The 21,155-nt window shown below is 37.8% G+C and overlaps 1 protein-coding gene across 1 annotated transcript in view; it reads right to left on the bottom strand.

Annotated features, from left to right (window-relative positions):
- The window catches only part of ABCA2 (ATP binding cassette subfamily A member 2), a gene marked incomplete in the record, with an annotated part of 2,505,641 nt that overhangs the window by 513,782 nt on the left and 1,970,704 nt on the right, over positions 1 to 21,155 (bottom strand). Inside the window, 1 exon segment of the mRNA XM_044058216.1 lies at positions 12,623 to 12,836. Within this exon segment, the coding sequence (XP_043914151.1) occupies positions 12,623 to 12,836 (214 nt within the window).

Raw genomic sequence — 21,155 nt, 5'->3', positions numbered from 1 at the left:
CCTCCACAAGGCTGTTCACCAATGGAGTCCCTCAGGGCTCGCTGCTGTGCCCGCTTCTCTCTGGCATCTACTTCTCGGAGGTCAAAGCCCTATGCAGATGACTGCAGACTGGGAGCACTCACTGAATTCTCCCAAGATGACAGCACCCTTCTGGCAGATCTAACACAGACAAATGATTGGAGCCAAAGCCATGTCTTAAAGCTCAATGCCAAGAAATGCATTATAGTATCTTTTGGAAAGCTGGCCACCCCAGATAACTATATCATCAATAAAACGTCCCTAAAATTTGATTCACTAGTCAAGAGTCTGGGAACTCACATAGAAAGCAACCTAGCCTTTGACCAATATGTGTTGAAAGTAGTAAGAAAATCTTTGTATGTTGCTCAACTTATAAGTAAGGGCATAGCATCTGTGTCCACAGAGGTCACTGTACCACTGTACTTGACATTCATTAGACCCGTCATAGAGTATTATGCCCCCTTTGGTATGTACATGACCGGACACAGACAGCAACTGGAATGTCCACAAAAGTTCCTTACAAAAAGGATACAGGGAATAAACACAATGCCCTATGCTGACCACCTCAAAGCCTTGTCTCTTTACTCCATATCATACAGACTTCTGACAGGTGATCTCTGCCTGGTATACAAGTTGTCCATGGGCCCTGTTTTGATTAACTTTTTGCAGATCCTCAAAAACAAACAGCATCAGAACTACTTTTTTGCTCGCAATGCAAATAGGACATAGTTGGAGAGATAGATATGTTTCTCAGAAGATTTCCATTCTGTGGAACAGGCTCCCAGATCACGTGAAGGAGAGTTATTCCCCCTAAACCTATTTAAGCTCAAGTTGGACCAATGGATAGGTAATCGGAAATTCACCCATAGTCTGGCACCTATGTATCTGACAGACAGAGGCAGCCAGTAAATCACTCCATGTATAAATCAAATTTTTGGTCACATTTGGGTTGGATGGCTAGGCTTATAAGTGCCCTAGTGGTCGTTAGCCTAGTATACACCTATGAACCTACAAACACAGTCATTAACTAATGACAGATACCAAGCTTCAGACAGAAAAAGCATCTTACCCTAAAGCCTGTTTCTCTAACAGGATTCTAAGTTTATAAGGTCAGTATAGGTCCCTGATTTTAGTCCTTTGTCTCCCATTACTTTTCATCTTTCTGCTTGATACCCGAACTAAGAGAATGAGAAGTAGGTGGAAAGGGGGATGCTGGTTACAGCAAGCTGCAATCTGTACACTGAAAATACACATTTCTGTGTGGCAGTTAGTTTATGCATTTATTCATTCATACGATCTCAATCAAATTTCTTGGGTGTACAGTGAAAGTCATACATGTAGCTATAATTGATGTTGACATCTATGTGTTTCTTTGTGTCTGTGTGCAGGCGTGCATGTGTATAAGTTGCAAAATGGCGAGACAGAAACGACAAAAGTTTACATGCATGAGCATCCAGATTGTTGTAGGTTTTTACTGCAAAATGAGTCAGTTGACCAATGTAGTGAACTTTGCCATTTTCTCTTTACTTATCAGGGGAAAATTTACGACGATCTGGACGTTCGTGAATATAAACTTTCATTGTTTCCATCCTGCCATTTTTGCAACTTGAGGTTATGGTAATTCATTATTTTGACATATATATATATATATATATATATATATATATATATATGAGCACTTTATAATCTCGAAATTCTGAAATACTGAATTTCAGAATCCCGAGATTATAAAGCCGAAAGCTCTAAATACCGAAACCCCAGAAGCACGAATTTCAAAATTCCCAATGATCAGACATGTTGAAATTCGTGGTTTTGGTGTTGCAATTTGTGAATGGATAGGTGTTAGGTAGGGTAAGTATTTCCGTGTGTGTGTTGGTTAGGGGTTGTAGTGTGTTGTGAATGTGATGTGTGCGAGTGTGCGCGAGGGGAATAGTGGTATGTGGTTTTTTTCGTGTGTCTGTAGTGCGACCTTGGAGTTAGAATATTTAAGTAGGTGGGTCTGGGGAGTGCAGGGGTGCTTGCCCCCCTGCTTGTCTGTAGTGTAGGTTTGTTTGTTTGTGTTCTGGGAAAGGCATGTGAATGTTCATGTGTGTGCTGTATCTTTGGTATACTTTTCGCGATTTTGAATTGCGCGGTTTTGGTTTTTCGGTGTTTCGGGCATGTGGTCTTGGTATTTTGGGCATTGGGAATGTGAGTGTTCGGATTTCGTAGGGGATAAATATATACATATATATATATATATATATATATATGTGTGTGTGTGTGTGTGTGTGTGTGTGTGAATCAAGAGATGCTCTCAACTGTCCTTGATTTCACAGAGTATGCCAAGTTCTGCCTCATAGTTTGGTCTGCTCCTTGCGACATTTGTAATTTCTCTAGCAAATCATTAAGGGGCACAGTCACAAAATAATGACAGACATTTGGAATTCCAGATTTAGCAGCCTTCATAAAAAGCAAGCCAATGCAAACCTTATCACTCTAGCAACTTTCTAAATAAATAACAAGATTTGTCTTTGATTTTGGTTGTTTGCATCCCGTTACTTTAAAGTTTTCTCCTTGATCCTTGAGCTAAGAGGTTGAGAGGTATGGTGGTGGGGGTGGCGAAGCAGTGGCTTGAATAATGTGTCTGACAGCAGTGATCCAAGAAGATACATTCAGTTTTTATGCATTTATTCACTTGTTCGTTTGATTCCAGGCTTCTGAAGTATAAAGTCATTTGAATGGCTTAACTGATGGCCATATGTGTGTGTGTTTCTAATATATATAGATATATATACATATATATATATATATATATATATATATATATATATATATATATATATATAAAATTGCATGTCTAAAGAGGCACAGATACTCTACACAGTCCTTCGTTTCCAAAATGTCTCTGATTTTGACTCACATTTTGTCAGTTGTTCATAATGTATATATATTTTCTAGCAAATCAGTAAGGTTATAGTCACTATATAAAGATAGATGCTTGGGTTTCAGATTTAATACCCTTCAGAAAAAGAATGCAAATTCAAGGACCATTACTCTAGCAATGTTCTGCTTATTTATATATATATATATATATATATATATATATATATATATAAACAGTGGTGTTAGTAACTTGGTTTATTTGTTTGTCTGATGAATAATAAAATAACTTCAGTTTCTATTTATTTAACGTCTACATTACTAATTTTCTTTTTTTTCCATTCCCTTTCATTTTGTACTATTTACTTTGTGAAATTTTCCATAGCTGAATGTTTAAGTGCAATGTACCATATGTTTTAATGCACTGCATTGTATGGGATTACAGCATTTACACATCACAACTAGAGTTGTGAGTATCAGTTATCAAAACAAAGATGTCTGCATCTCAGTTTATCAAAACCATACTGAAGAGCTACACTGCTGTAAAGTCCATGTCATTCTTCAAACTAAACAAAGCCCTGAGGTGCTGTGATCTCTGAGTTGGCATATTTAGCTTAGTGGGCCATGCAGGAGGGCAAAAAGTCATGATTTTTTTAATTGATAAACAGTTTGGAGTAGTTCCGCTTTTTTAACTTTAACTCCACCAATGACCCCTCAGTCACTTCTCACTTAACTCTCAACCAAGATTTGGCTGTGTCAATAGTTAAGTATTCTCTGTTGGTACTCTTCTAATTGTTTGTTGCAAGAAGTCTGTAAATATTCATCTAAAATCTAATGAAAGATCATTTAGCATTTTTTCCTCCAACCTTTGAAATGGGTAACCCAACTAACTGCTGCTTAACACAGCTAGCTTACTTTAAGAAGGTTAATAAAAAGCAGAGCTTTCGGGCGTAACCCTTCTTCAATACTAATACATTCAAACACTAAACTCTAGAAGCTTAAATACAGGTCTAGAATCACATGACCAGCAGCCAAATGAAATCATGTGACAGAAAACAAATTAAAAATTAAAGACATATACATATAAATATATTAAAAGATGTGTAGATACACAGTATAAAATATTTACTTTACAATATTACGTAGCTTAACTAACACAGGTTTTAAACTGACAGTGCTATTTAAACCAGGATGAGTGTCAGCAGCTAATCTCAATATCCATTCAAATTCTTTGAGCTCAAGGCGGTTGTTGACATCACCACCTCTTTCATTTGGACATAGAGCATCAATCACTCTAAACTTAAATGTATGTGTTTCACCACAAGTTTTAATATGTTTACATAGTGCATTATTGTCACAATTTCTCCTAATTTCAGAATTATGGTCTATAACACATTCCTTAAGCTTACGTATTGTTTTTCCTACGTAAAATGAACTGCATGAGATGCAGGTAGCCAAATAAACCACAAAAGTGGTGTTACAAGTAGCTGTAATTTTAAAATTAAATACTTGTCCATTGGCAGGATGAGTAAAAATATCACTACCATTCCCTAAAATGTAAGCACAGGCAACACACTTAAAACATGGAAAAGTACCAGTTTTAGCAGCCAATTGTGTATAACAGGGTCTATAAAAATCTTTATAACAGAGTAAACTTTTAATCGTCCTCATATTTTTATATGTAAAATGTGGCTTGGTGCCCAATATAGTTTTTAGTTCATCCAATGCCATCAGAATGGGCCAGTTCCTGTTAATAATTTGTCTAATTGAACTTGACCTACCATTAAAAGTTGTGACGTACCTTATTTCATGTTGAGTAATGGTGTTATTACACTGACTATCTGTGAGGCTTGACCTATCTTCCAAAAATGTGGTGAAACTCATACATTTAAGTTTAGAGTGATTGATGCTCTATGTCCAAATGAAAGAGGTGGTGATGTATATGTCTTTAATTTTTTATTTAAGTTTAGTGTTTGAATGTATTAGTATTGAAGAAGGGTTACGCCCGAAAGCTCTGCTTTTTATTAAACTGGTTTCTCTGCAAAATCATGGTCAAATGGGGCCCCCCATACAAAGCCCTCTCTACTGCAGCCATTCCAATGTCCCATTACTTGGATATTTTGCCCCATTTACGATAAACACTGTATTGTGCACAGTGTCTGCTTTACTTTTACAATGATTTTACAATGATTATTCGGATTTCACTTAAAACTTCTATTTTACATTTTATAGCACAAACACTGATAGTCAGATATCTGCTAAACAAAGCAGCACAGTTTCCCAGTGAAAACAGACTTAGCATTAAAGCTTCTATGCCCTTGAAACTCACATTCATTGAAAAAGCATTGAAACCCACATTCAAAGAAAATGCATTTGACCACTGGCAGAGAAAGATTACTTTTGGGATGTTTTTAAAACACCAAACTTACATGTTTTCTTTGACACACCTTCCTGATTATATTAAATTATATTATATTCCTTGTATAATACAGCATACTTGTTAGAGGTGCATTTTAAATTTATTGTTTTTAACATTTGAAACAAAATGCATGAACCAATAATGACAAAACTGCACAATTCAGAATATTCTGAGTCTGTATCATAGCTCAAACAAAATCATTTTCTTAGTTATAGCAATTTGCTCACCCAGTATTTCTGATACAGTAATCTGCATGGAATTTTTAAAGTCTGTCAGCTCATTACACTGCCAAAAAATATGTTCCCAATTGCCTCTTTCTTCCCCATCACACCTCCAAAATTTGCTATCTACCTGATGAAAAATTCCTTTGAGTCAACTTAGAGTATAAAAATAGCTATGTAAATACTTCCAAGCAAAGATGCTAAATCTTCTAGACTTTTTTTAAACACCTTTATTGAATTATCACATGGTACACAGACAAAATTACATTTATATAAAAGTAATCAAACTGTAGTAACACATTAACATTAACAAACATTATACTTCACATACTGTATACTGCTATATATCATATAACCTAAGCAATATTATACAAATTATTCAATTCCTGTCCCTTTTTTAAACAAGGAACATCTGTATTAAACCATCACTTAACAACATAAACAATCATACATTTATATAAATGAAAACAAACCACATCAACACAATCCTAGTTGCAAGCATTTTACCTCATACCTCCCAACCATACCGAATTACTCATTTTTTACCAAGTTTTGGGTCCAAATGAAGGGGTGCCATGATTCCCGAGTGGCACCCCTTCATTTCCAATTTTTTTCATTTGTTTTTTTTTTAAATTTTTTCAAATACCACGCTGTCGGAGCTGACATCATCACATGAGCGATGACGTCAGCTCCATCAGGGCTACCAGCCAGTCGGTATTTAGCTCAATGATCTCACGCCATCATTTCTGGCTGATCTGGCTGCAAATGCAGGCGCAAAAATCATTCACTTTGGATTACAGCTGTTCGTTTGATTTGGAACAGGGAAATCATTTTAACAGCAGCACCCACTCGCTTTGGATTACAGCCGTTCATTTGATTTGGAGCAGCACTCACTTGCTCGTTTTAGATCAACAAATGCAAGTGGGAAATCATTGAACAGATGTTCATTTCATTTGGAAGAGCAGCAGCCAGTTTTGGATTAACCAAATCAAGTAGCACCAGTCGTGTTATGGACTCAAGTAAGTGTGTGTGTGTGTGTGTGTGTGTGTGTGTGTGTGTTTGTGTGTAAATGCCCCCATGTAATACACCTGGCGGCTAGAGGTATTTCAGGGTAAAAAGAGCCTAAAGTCCCTAGCCACCACCATTTATGAGCTTTGCCCAGATTTGTTGTGCTAAGAGTTTGAGAAGAGCTATGGTGAGAAGTGAGAAAAGAATTTGCATTCCGCCTTTATTGGCATTGTTGTTTGTCCAGGTATTTTGTGCTAAGAGTTGAGAGCTATGGTGAGTGAGAAGCAAGAACTGAATTTGTATTCCCCCATATTGGCTTTGTCCAGGTTTTTTGTGTTAAGAGGTTGAGAGCTATGGTGAGATGTGAGAACTGAATTCACTAAATGATAGCCCTTGAGTTTCAGTCTTCCTATTTTTTAGGAAACTGTTGATTTGGCATAGTGGTATGTTGCTCTGACTGTAGTGCATAGGGTCCTGGGTTCAAGACTTGCCAGTGATATGCATGGTGGTAACAACATTTTGTTCTAGCAACTTTCCAAAATTATACAAGCAATGTTTAAAATGTGTCCCTGTTTTTTTTACCTTTTGCCCCCCCCCCCCACCAAAAAAACTGAAGTTGAAAATAAGTGTGAGAAGCTGTGCAAGATGCCTATGGCTTACACTATTGTCATTCTATTTATAATGTGGGTGTGGAAGTAGAATTTTATGATGGAAATGTTCTGAATTGGGCAGTTTTGTCATTATTGATTCATGCATTTTGTTTCATTGCCTACAGTTCAGCCTACTGGAAAAATGTTCAAACAATAAATTTAAAATGCACTCTAACAAGTGTGTTGTATTATACAAAGAATATAACTTAATAAAGTCAGGAAAGTGTATCAAAGAAAAGAACACATGTATGTTTCTTATTTTGTGTGCAAGGGGCCAATGATTTGAAAATGGCCCAAAGGTAATCTTTATCCACCACTGGTCAGATGCATTTTCTTTGGATGTGGTGTGGGTTTCAATACTATTTCAATGAATGTGAGTTTCAAAGGCAGAGAAGTTTTAATGCCAAGTCTATTTTCATTGAGACAGTATTGTTTTGTTTAGCAGATGCCTGTTAGTGTATGTGCATTGCTCGTTGTGCTGCAAAATGTAAAAATAAAATCCAAATAATCATTGTAGATGTAAAGCAGTATGCACACATTACTGTTTATGGTAAATGGTGCAAAACTGCCAGGTAATGGGACATTGGAATGGCTGCAAGGGGACTCTGGTGCCATAATTTGGTTGTCTGTTCTTCAGTTTTCGTTTGAAAGTTGATATCCCACAATTCCATTGGAGTGGGTGGGGTTACATAATTATGTAAGCAAATTACATGTTAATCAGCATACAGATTTGTATCTATTTTTCATGGGCCTTGTCCAGATTTTTGATGTTTCCAGGTTGAGAGGTATGTTTAACATCACAAACCATACTGATACACACACAGCTGCAAACGTTATACATCACTTTTAATCTACTCAAATAATTTTCAGTTAAACATTACATAGCTCATTTAAGTCCTGCCTTCTTTTAAACTTCATCCCTCCCCCATACGTACTGTTCCCACAATTCCCATTTTTTTCCTAAGTAGTTTGCTTTTAAAGATCTCAATTTCAGTTGTTTTATCTCTGTTACTATATTCACTACTTCTAATGCAGTTGGTTTAGATTTTTGATTTCTATTTTCTAGTAATTTCTTTTTTGGCGTCAAGTCCATACCATGGCAATTTTCATAGGCAATTATGATTCTGTGTCATAGCTCAGAAAAATCATCTCCCTCTTCACAACAATCCACCCACCCAGCATCGCTAACAGCGCATCCCATAGAGAATCCTTAAAGTCCACTAACCCACCACACTATCAGAAAACATGTTCCCAAGTACCTCTTTCTTCCCCATCACACCTCCAACATTTGCTGTCTACCTGAGGAAAAATTCTCTGGAGTCTACTTGGGGTATAAAAATATCTATGTAAGCATTTCTAAGTAAAAATCCAAAGTCTTCTAGACTTTTGTTGCATATTTGGGAGACATACATATATCCTCCCATTGTTTCTTTGTGAATTGCTTATGCAATTTCTCTTTCCAATCCTATCTAACCTCCTCTGATGGATTCCTACAGTTATCATGCAATATTTTATATGCTCTACTAATTATCTCTTTTTTAACAATTTCTGTTCTAGATTCTACTAAAACCTCTACCAGTGTTTTTCACATATGATCACTGTATTTCTTTGTCTTCGCCTGTACTCTGATATCAATCCTTGATAGGGAAGGCAATCTCTAGACTGAAGTCCAAATAAATTCTTGGCCTCTTGCCATGCTATTACCTCTTCGTCTCTCATATCACATTGGAATTTTTGTTGATATAGTTTGCTGGCAAGGCAGTATCCATTGAAATGCAACCATTATATCTGTGTGTCCCTTCACAGTCAAAGATTGTATACCTTTTCAATAGGGGCACATTACTCTCAGGTAGCAATGTTTGTGTTCTATACCCAAGTATCGTATTAGAAGTCCCTGATTTCTTTAATCTGAATTGCCATTGTGGGACTGATATAGGGCCTCTTACATCTGTTCAGGAAATTCAGCATTCCAGAGGGTTTTTGTAGTTACAGTCTGACACTATGCCTGGTTTCCACATGAGGGATATTTGACTTCTAATGTCCAGTAAATATGCGTTAAGTTCTTATGTCAGAAATAAAATCCTATAACTTTCACCAGAATATATTTAAATGGGTCTACTTCACTTGACTGAAAGCTCATTTCACTGAAACTCATTTGACTGAGCACACTTGACTGAAAGTTCATTTTTCTGAAACTCATTTCGTTGAAAGGTATATGCCCTTTCCCCATTGTAGTGCAATCCTGGAATTAGTATATATAGTAAGGGGGAGTGTGGGGGGCATAGCCCCCACATAGTTTGGGTATATATTGTCTTCTTAAAAGAGTTATTCAATGGAGTTGTAAGCATCCATGTATATGGTTTAAAATGTATAAAAGGGGTGTCTTTTCTATTTCCCATCCAGTCATCCAGGTTCCTCTTAAAGAGGGAGGATGAAGTACTCTGATGTGGAGAGAGAGTCTATTCCACACATGAAGGAGTCTCTGCGAGACATGTCTGTCCTGCTAGCAAGTCCTATTGATGAGGCAGACTAAGTTGAGGTTTTGCATGTGGGTCACGTGAGTGGAATTTGGCTTGCGGATATGGAGCAACTTCATCAAGTTGGGATCAGAGTTTGCTTTATATGCCAGCCATAGATCACCTCTGTGGAGTCTATATGAGATGGAGTAGAGGGACAGGGCTCTTAGTCTATCCATGTAGGATAGATTTTTGAAGCCCTGGATTCTCCTGGTCAGGAAACTCTGTGGTCTCTCCAGCTGCTGCATGTGCTTCATGAGGTAACATGCCAAAAGGGGCATTATACTCAATGATGGGCCTGATAAGGGAGGAATACAGGGAAATTATGACTTCCTTGTTCCTGGAAGAAATACCGTTACTAATGAGGTGAGCCATGTAGAAAGCTCTCCATACAATAGAGGTGACATGGGGGTCAAAATTTAGATTGCTGTGCACTTGGGTGCCCAGGTCCCTCCCAACTGCTTGCGTGCTTAGAACATTGTTATTAATATGATACTTTATGGAAATGTCACTGTCCCCAAAGGGGATGATGATGCATTTTTTTGCTGTTTAGTTTGAGGCAGCGTTTCTGGCACCGGTCATTTGTCTGGGTGAGACCCTCTTGCAGTATGTCTACCTCACTAGGGGAGTTGATGATAGCATCCAGCTTGCAGTCATCTGCAAACTTGGTCAGCCATAGACCTCTGGTTTTGGCTTGCACCTCAGAGAAGTATATTCCAAACCTCAGGGGCCCCAAGACCGATCCTTGGGGTATGCCACTCGTTACAGGTCTACTACTTGAGGCAGCTTCCCATATTTTGACTGAGTGAGTTCTGTTAGGGAGCCAGTTATCTACCCATCTGGTCACTTATAGATTTACGCCAATCTGGGAGAGTTTATCTAGTATGCCCAGGTGGGGAATAGTGTCGAAGGCCTCAGCCAGGTCAAAGTAGGCAGTGTGCACTGTCCCCCTCATCTAAGGCTTTGATGACCGACTCAAAGACATCTACAAAATTTAATAGGCATGATTTCCCCTTGACAAAACCAAATTGTGTGGGATCAAGTGTTTGGAGGTTGCTGACGTCCTTGTTAATGTGGTCCATGATAATGCGTGCCATGGCCTTGCAATCAGACTAGTTAGGCTGATGGGTCTATAACTGCCTGGATCGGTGGGCGCTCCACTTTGTGCAGAGGGATGACAGTGGCCATCCTCCACTCAGCTTGAAAGAAACCAGTAGTGAGGTTTAGGTTAAATAGGGTGCCTAATGGTGTTGTGAGTTCCTGCCTGAGTTGAGTTGATGCAGAATGCAGCCTGGGATGTTATTGGGTCCCATGGAAGCTGTGTTTTTAGCCTTTGAGAAGGCAGTAGTGACTTGTCCCCTAGAGATAGGGGGGGGGGTAGGTGCTGGGGATAGCCTAGGTTAATGATGGTAGGACAGAAGGGTGAAGCTTTCAATGAGCCTGTCTGCCAGGAGGTTGGCTATATCCACAGCATAAGTACAATAATAAAAAATATCTTTATTCAGGAGAAATAAATGGATTCTTTCTTTTGATATAATTAAAACTTAGTGAAGTTCTGTATATGTCATATCTGTACAGAGTACTGAACAAAACTTCACCATTGCAACCCTAAAAATACAAGTCTTTGGCAATAAAGCACATGAATTAAAGGCACTGGACCCTTTTTGGATCACATGCAGGATGGAAGGACTCGATGTATGGCTCTCTGTACTGGAAATCAAAATTTTATATATATATATATATATATATATATATATATATATATATATGTGTGTGTCATTACAAAAGCTATAACAAAATGATGCAACATGTACTGCACAAGCAGAATATCAGCGGCCTGATTGTGAACAGACAGGAGAGTTTTTAGAAATTCTAGTAAGGATGGTTATTTGCATGCATAGATCTACATACAAACGTATGCACATTTTTGAAAGACTTGCTGCACACCCTGCCATGACAGAATGTATGACTCATTATACCTGGAATCACCAGCTAAGTTCATTCTCTAATAACTAATGGTCATGGCATATTATTCTGAGAACGTTACTGTAATATGTCATTTGGTGACAGGACTACATTCTAAGAAGAAAGGCAGATTTAGCTGGTATAGAAGAGGACAGCAGGTATGTATATTTTACACATATTCAGCATCTTTTTTCTCTCATGCCTCCCCAGACAGCTACTGTGCCCATACTGTGCCCTTGTAAAAAAGTAACCTGGATCCACCACTGTTGAGGGCAGAACATAATATCACCATCCATCTCTGTCGATAACTTATTCTTTATGCTCAGTTAACAGGATGTCATTACTAAACTCTTTTACTTTCTGTTCTGTTTGAACTTCTAAATTCTCATGACATAGCAAACTATCCTTCCTGCTTTAATATCGACACACTGTGATCTTTATTTAAATAATCCTTCAGTCTAATCTTTGCAGTTTAATACATTTCATGTCATTACATGTCATGCTTTGCACTATCTTGACTTCACTGTACTGTCTTGTACCCTTTTTATTCTATTTCTGGGCCGATACTGAAATTGATTCATTGAGATCAGAGTTCTACTGTGGTTAATACATTTGAGTGACTAAATAAATAAATAAACTAACAGACAAATGTAGGCCTAAATCATATCCCCCTCTTTCCTCTCACATAATGTATAAAACCCCAGCTTTTTTACAGTCTTCTTCATTTGCCAGTCCATCAATTACCTTCATCATTTTGCAAATGTTACACACTTATAATAAACCTCAAGTCACTTCCCCATAGCTTATATACCCTTCAGAAGTGCACATGACATTGAAGATGTGTTCCCATCACTGAAATCCATCACCAAATGTTACAAGATTCACCTTATCAACAATAACCTGCTCTTACAATATTGTGCTCTCTCACTCCCACCCTTCATTACTAGCTGGTTCAAGTCTCACCTGTGGAGCCTGAAACGATCTGATGTGTACAGCAAGTACTCTGATGCATTTCGACCACTGATGTCCACTATGATGTCACCTGTCACCACCTTCATCTGAGGAGGGTGACCACCTACACCACTGGGGCAGGAGAAGCCAGTGCCCTGCATGGAACAAGTGCAACGGATGGGCTCATGGATCATGCGTGGGATAGAAGGACTTGATGTAGGAATCTCTGTATCAGTAAGAAAAATGATATATGTTATTACAAAAGTTGCAATTAATTAAAAAAAATTATGCAAAGTGTACTATAAACTGCAGAATAAAAAGCATGTTTACATACAATACTCTCATGGAGACCACAGTACAGTGTTTACAGGTTAAATCTTTGCAGCACACAGTGGTTAACAAGATTAATGCTGTATCCAAAATGCTGAATCTTGACAAACTAAGAAGCTTGCAGTCATGTCATAATCTAGCACAACAGCCCAGCTAAAATTATCTTCCAGTGAAAGCTTTACAACACTACAGCAATATAACGACAGCTTTTGCTTCAATGTGGAAACTACTCTACTTCACCTGAGATGGTCACTCATAGTGATACAAGACATTATGATGCACTGCTTATACAAGGGAAACCAAGTGGCAAGCAATTCTGTAGAAACACTAAGGTGTGAAGAGTCCTAATTAAGATGCAGTGGTAATCAGTATGTACCTTCAGTGCACAAAAAACATAAAGGGCCTCATGGAACAGAGAGGAACTGCCTTCTTCACAACTCTGAACAGGCAGCCATGCCATCATTTATGTGCTCTTCTTTATTCTAACTCCTAGGATACGTTGTTCTAACTGTCTGTGAAGCTTGCTGCAGATCTGACCTCAAGCTGCTCTGTTTCAATCCTTTCAGTGAAAAATGGTCCTTCTTGCAGTCACAAGGGGCCTGATTCAGAAACGTTCCCTGAAGGTATGCGCCTGGTGTACACCTTGGGGTGACCATTCGTAGCTCAGAGACAGCCAGCCCTACCATGCTGCTGCAATGCAAATATGTGCAGCATTAGGACTGGCTATCTTTCTGGTGTACTGCAAATGTTAATGAGGCATTCACAGGAAGAGGCATATATTAATTAGCCATATGCTCGCTCCAGGAAATGGTTACAGTAAGGCATTTAGTCAACCAAACAATTCAGAGAATCACTTGGCTGTGTAAGTTACATTGGTCACTGGTATTAATGATCATGTTCAAAAACTTGTTTTCACCTGATCATGCTAGAGTTAAGTACCAGGTAGTTTTGCTGACAGGTAGTGTTAGGGTTTGTGTGCTTGTGTGCAGCTGCAAGTGTGAGTGTCTGTCTGCCTGGGAGATTGCAGTAGGGAGATTAGTTAGGGCATAGGGTAGATGTGTGCGCGTGTGTGTGTATGAATACATGTATGCATGTCTGGGGGGACTTTCACACCTCCACACTCCCCTATACTAATGAGTAAATCATGCAGCAGTGGTGGGAGAATATTAAACAACACAGATAACTTTTTATAGTCTGCCTTAAAAGCACCTAAAAAATAAAGCAGAAAAAATTTGTAGCATGAGAGATTTGAGGTGGGGGACACTAGACACCACGCATAACTTTTAAAATATGGTCTTGAAAGCATCTGCAGAACAAAAGACGTAAGATATATAGTGTGCCATAAAGCACTAAAAGAAAAAAAAAAGTGTCCAACTCTGTACCCTTACAACTCACACAGAAAAAATAAAAGTATTCCTCTGCACTACCACTAAACACCAGGGATACTTTAAAAATGAAAAAAAAAAGTAAAGTAAAAGGGTTGGGTTTTAAATCGTGCAGTACTGACACAGAAAGCCAACAGCATAAGCACACTGTACTGTCTGAATGATCAGTCAGTGTAGCAGGTCGTTTTAATATAATAAGTAAGAAACTCTAATCTCTGGCAGTATTTAATGACTGCAACACTCCATGAGTTATGTGGAACTCAGCACCTATAAGAACAACAGCAGGAGAATTCGTGTAAAATCATACAGTTGAGATGGATGGAGTTGCACCCATGTGGGGAGAGGCTTTGGGAGGAACACTAGACAGCAACTGGGATAATTTTTAAAGTACTTGTGGCATTCACATAAGAGTTAATAGGGCAGTAGGCCTACCATCACAATGCACTGTACAAGCACTATTACTGATCTACTGTAAGGATCCACAACGTAGGAGGGACGGACAAAAATATAAGAGGAGGCACTGACGATATTCTGTCAAATCTGTTACATGTAAGAGGTGTGTGTGTGTGTGTGTGTGTGTGTGTGTGTGTGTGTGTGTGTGTGTGTGTGTGTGCATGTGCGTGTGTGTGTGTGCGCGAGTGCACACAAGCGTGTGTGTAATGCATGGGCCATCACTGGTGACTACCTTAGGAAAGTGCTGAATTTCACTTGCGGTAGTTAAAGATGATTTATAGACAGAAAAGTAGGTGATAATGATGTATTTCCTCACTGCTGCTAAAATGTCTCTGAATTACAACTTCTTGCATTGCAGAAACGGTACTTTTTGGCTGCAGCACTTACCACTAGTGGTGGAGTTCTTCTTGAATCCCAAGGACCATCTCTCCAACGACAAGAATTAGTTTTGCTGGTCAAGCACACTGCAGCATTGCAAAAATGCCAGACTGCCATGGTATGGCAGTGAGTGACAAGAAGAAGCTACACTGCTCCTCTAACTATGTGACTATTCCAGGAGGCATGGAGTGTGGAAACTGAGGAGACATTGTGGCTGCGTATGCTTGATGATGTGAAAGGCCAGGCCATTCAAAGAGATCCTTAAAAAAGAAAGGTAATATAGCTTTGTTTCCTTATGTACTGCAGAATTGTGTTCTTACTTAACCTCCAGGAAGAGCTGGATCTTATGCAAAGGTGAACTAGACAATCGCCTATTTTGCCATGCTTGCTATTCTTAAAGGGGGGGGGGTGTTGCATTCAATCTCAGTTGCCAAAGTAGTTCTTTATACTGTTTCCCATTCACCTCCTCTTGCGCTTTTACTTTCTTTTTCGAAAATACCAAATTTAAAAGCCTTAAAATTATCACAGGTTAAAGTGTGTTTAAAAAGGGAATTGTTGAAATGATTTCTTTGAATGTCATATATATATGTTCATATATCCTCTTTCTCAACATATACCCTGTTTTACCCACATAAAAACTGAGGGCAGTATAACACATAGCCAGATAAACTAACCCTGAGGACAGACAATTGCCTTTTTTTCAGAATGACTATTGAATTCAGACCATTTTCAAGTTTAACACTATCTGCCTGAAATATAAAGGGACATTGTTTGCAAGAGTCACATTTCAAAGTTCCATTCCTTGTGGCTGCATTATGAAAACATTTTAACTGTTTTTCTTTTGGGTGGCCAGAGCTCTCCAAAATTGTTTTAACACTGGCATCGGTTTTAAACACTAATCTGGGTTTAGTCAATCTCCGAGTTGGTGAGAGTTGGTGATATATCTATCAAGATAGTTAATACAGTGTTTTTCAACATCGTATGCAAATTAAAAAAAAATAGTAGTACCATCTAAATATTCTATAAGGGGGTCATTTCTTCTTCTTTGGGGCCATCCCATAACACAAAAATATCAAGGTACCTTAAGTAAACCTTACAGAAACCATAGTATCTAGATGTAAAAGCATTGCTTTTTCCCAAATGAGAAGCACAAAATTGGCATAAATAGGGGTGCAATATGCATGAAGGCTCCTCGCTATTCCCCTTACTTGCTTGAAGATTTCTGCCTCTTCCTAAAAGAAATAAATAAAATTGTTGTTGCAAACCATAGTCATCGATTCCATAACCAACTGGATCGTGTCAGTTGAAAGAATACTAAAATTAACCATACTGTCATTAAAGAAATGTAGGCCTTCATTTTCAGGAATAGAAGTAAAGAGGTCAATAACATCAGTGGTCACAAAATACATGTTTTTGGACCACACCCCAGGGATTAGCCTTGATATGAAGTCCCAAGAGTCTTTTAACATGGGTGTACAGTTTTATATGACAGACTTAAGAACCTGTCAAGAAGTACAGCTTAGGGATAGGTCTTTGAATTTTGTGCTGCTACTACTATAGATCTGAAAGGGGGTTTCAAGATACCTTTGTGGATCCTGGGGATACCAAACATTATGGGAATGAGTGCTTTTTTAATTTTCAAAGAATCATGTACCTCTGTGCAGCTCAATCTATTTAAAAATATTTGTTACAAACTAAAACCTATATTGTGGTAAACAATGTTGACTTCATTTCTGGAAGCCGGTAAGTAATTCTGTGAATTATATAATATATCACACATGACAATTGTATAATTAATGCTGTCAAAAATTACTGTGCCCCCACCTTTTTCCAGTTTCATAATCCAGATGGATTTCTCTTTCCTAAGACACTGAAATAATGAATATTCTTTGGCACTCAAATTGTAGCTTTGTTAATTTTACTGAAATTTACTATCAGACACCAACTTATAAAAATCTGTAAAACAGGCTTTTTCAAAAGCCTATACTAATGGGTGTAATGGAGGATTGAGCAGACTTTTTTTTCTAACAATATTAGTATTGTTTGAGCTGTCAACACTTTCCTTCTTTGTTTCAAACAATAAGGAAAAGTTCAGTTTCCTAGTAAATATTTTGAGTTCCACCAAGTAATCTGCCATATTGAAAGGTATGCAAGGAATACATTTACAACCTTTGAGAAAAAGTGTAAAATATTAATTAGTGACTGTGAAATGGCTATAATTGAAAAATAACTGTAACCATTGTAAGTAGTCATAATGCCATCAGTTTCTGCAATGCTTACCCCTTGCTTGCCTTTCCTCTTTTTGGGGCCTTTGTTCTAATCCACCAACCCCTTGTTTTCCAATTATTGTGGTGAAAATATCCACCCCAGCTCATGTACTGTGGGTTCTGTGAGTGGCTCACCAATCACTCTGATCTGCTCAACACCGGAAAATCCTGATCCAAACTCTCTCTCTTGGTTGTTACATACCAAACAATCCATGATGTTGTTTGCTTTGTCCCTTGGGGATAACTGCCCTCCATTATAATTTCTTCCTAAACCACCTTTATCTTTCAACACAGAAGGATAAGCAGTCACATTTTTATATTGAGCCAGATCTCTCACTAACCTGTTCTTCTTTTTTATTAAAATGTCATCACACCTTGTTTCTACTTTCTCACACACCCACATTCTCATAGTTGCTGAAATAATTCACAAACAATAAATCATCCTAGATGAATTTGTCTAAAGTCTCCATTTCACTGACAATTGCAGAAATTCTACGAGTGTTGGGTTTAACTAATAGTTCTATAAGTCTGAAGCCATGTCTATCAAACTTGTCAGTAAATGCCTTATAAACTTCATCATATTAAATAAAGTCCCCCTGCACGAGAGCTGTTGCAAGGCTCAAAAAACTGAAAATGTACAAAAACAACAAGAGCCAGCAATTAGTGACTTAAGAAATATTGTATTCAAAGATACATAACAGCAAAAAAAGACAAACCGGTTTTGGCAGGAAAAAACACAGCCATCCTCAGTGTATAAATTTCATTCAAAAAACATGCTGTTTAAATACTAGAAGAACAAAGACCATTGGTTGAATACTCATAAATATTCATTTAGTCCTGGGGAAAATAAACCACCAAGCTTTATGATCCACTTTTTTTCTTTACAATTCAATATGTTATGCCACCCAGTTTTGTTAGTATGGTTACCATGTACCATATTTATAATAGTAAACATAAATTGGGCTGTGGGATGAATTAACTGATGTTTGTATAAAGCATTGGTCAACTTTTTGTGTTTAATATTGCTGATATGTTCAGAAATCCGTGATCTGATAGGACGAGAAGTCTGCCCTACATAGAATGCTCCACAGTTACATGTAGCCAAGTAAATCACCCAATCGCTGCTGCAACTGGCGAAAAAACTAAGTTCAAAAACCTGGGAGCAATTTCTACTAGAAAAGTCTTTGGATGTAGTGATGTATTTACAATTAGTACAGTGGCCACAAGGAAAGCATCCACGCAAAATGTCCCCTGATATAGTGGTCTATTTCAATACAGGATTTTTATTGTCACTGTGTTTATAGTGATTGAAATATGATTTAAGATTTTTACCATTCCTGTATGAAAAGATACATCTGTCTGGAATGATGTTGGCAACTTCTTGGTCACACTGTAAGATGTTCCAGTGTCTGCGGACACTCTCCAGAAGACAATTGGTGTTACGACCATATGTAGTAGTGAATCTAAGTGGTTGGGGTAATGTGTCTGAATGATCCTTATATTTAAGTAAATCAACTCTCTGCATACCATTGACCTGATGTTTGGCAACAGATATGTTGCCAGTATTATAACCCCTTTGTTTAAACCTGTTTGTTAAATCACATTGATTGAGACAAAATCTAGAATGTTCTGAACAGATCCGCTTGGCTCTAATGAATTGGGATTTCGGAATGTTCCTTGCTATATGAGGAGGATGGTAACTGGAAGCATGTAATAAAGAGTTGTACTGTGGAAACTTTCTGTACATTTCCGTTTCCAAAGTACCATCCGGAAGTTTATGCAATAGAACATCCAGAAATGTTATACTGTTAATATCATGATGTTCCATAAAAACTAGCCCCCATGCATTATTATTAAGATATGAAACAAATTCTGCAAGCCCAATATGCCAAAGCTAGAAGTAACTTTGATAGTGGCAAATTTATATACCATAAATCTAGTTTCTCCCCACCTATGCATGCGATAATCCATCAGTTCCAAAATAGCGTTCTTAAAGATCTACATTTCTTCAGTTCTGATGTTGCCTTTAAACATAATAATATTACATCTACTGAGAAACAGGCTATTTTGGAACTACAAAAAAATAAACAGATTGTAATTACACCTGCGGATAAGGGTGGTGCTGTGGTCATCCAGAATTTGAGGGACTATGATGATGAGTCTCGTAGACAGCTTTTTGATGTAAGATACTATTCTTATATGTCTGTTGATCCTACATCTAGATTGATGAAATGTATAGAACGCTTTCTTATGGATGCTAAAGATCGGGCCATTATTTCAAATGATACATTACATCAACTTATTATTAAAGATTTTAGTGCCCAGTACATATATTTTGTACCAAAAATTCATAAGGATGCAATTCATCCTCCGGGAAGGCCTATAGTATCAGGGAAAGGCTACATCACTGAGCCTCTGTCACTATTTTTGACTAAATATTTGAAACCTTTGTTACCGTTTATTCATTCCAGGTTACAAGATACAACTAATTTTCTACAAATAATATCTGAATCACAACTTGAAGCTGATTGGTTTTTGTGCACACTTGATGTTAGTGCATTATACACTAACATACCTCACCAGGCAGGGCTTAAAGCTTTGGCATATTGGCTAGATACAACAAATCTGTATTGTCCAGAATTCAATTCTTTTTTGGTAGATATGGCTAGGTATGTCCTCACATGTAACGTCTTCTATTATAGGGATCTGTGTTTTTGGCAAATCAAGGGGACTGCTATGGGGGCATCTTTTTCCCCCATATATGCTGACCTCTTTATGGCTTATGTTGAAACACAGATCATTTATGATTCTATCAGAAATATATATCTGGTTGATATGGATATATGGAGACGTTACCTGGATGACGTATGGCTTGTATGGAGGGACACTGAATCTGGGCTTGCAGAATTTGTTTCATATCTTAATAATAATGAATGGGGGCTAGTTTTTACGGAACATCATGATATTAACAGTATAACATTTCTGGATGTTCTATTGCATAAACTTCTGGATGGTACTTTGGAAATGGAAATGTACAGAAAGTTTCCACAGTACAACTCTTTAGTACATGCTTCCAGTTACCATCCTCCACATATAGCAAGGAACATTCTGAAATCCCAATTCATTAGAGCCAAGCGGATCTGTTCAGAACATTCTAGATTTTGTCTCAATCAATGTGATTTAACAAACAGGTTTAAACAAAGGGGTTATAATACTGGCAACATATCTGTTGCCAAACATCAGGTCAATGGTATGCAGAGAGTTGATTTACTTAAATATAAGGATCATTCAGACACATTACCCCAACCATTTAGATTCACTACTACATATGGTCGTAACACCAATTGTCTTCTGGAGAGTGTCCGCAGACACTGGAACATCTTACAGTGTGACCAAGAAGTTGCCAACATCATTCCAGACAGATGTATCTTTTCATACAGGAATGGTAAAAATCTTAAATCATATTTCAATCACTATAAACACAGTGACAATAAAAATCCTGTATTGAAACAGACCACTATATCAGGGGACATTTTGCGTGGATGCTTTCCTTGTGGCCACTGTACTAATTGTAAATACATCACTACATCCAAAGACTTTTCTAGTAGAAATTGCTCCCAGGTTTTTGAACTTAGTTTTTTCGCCAATTGCAGCAGCGATTGGGTGATTTACTTGGCTACATGTAACTGTGGAGCATTCTATGTAGGGCAGACTTCTCGTCCTATCAGATCA

The sequence above is a fragment of the Protopterus annectens genome, chromosome 16.part0 (genome assembly GCF_019279795.1).
Source record: "Protopterus annectens isolate FY-2018-M chromosome 16.part0, PAN1.0, whole genome shotgun sequence".
NCBI classification, from domain to species: domain Eukaryota; kingdom Metazoa; phylum Chordata; order Ceratodontiformes; family Protopteridae; genus Protopterus; species Protopterus annectens.
The sequence above is the reverse complement of the archived record's forward strand: the minus strand, read 5'-3'. Positions and strand labels throughout refer to the sequence as shown.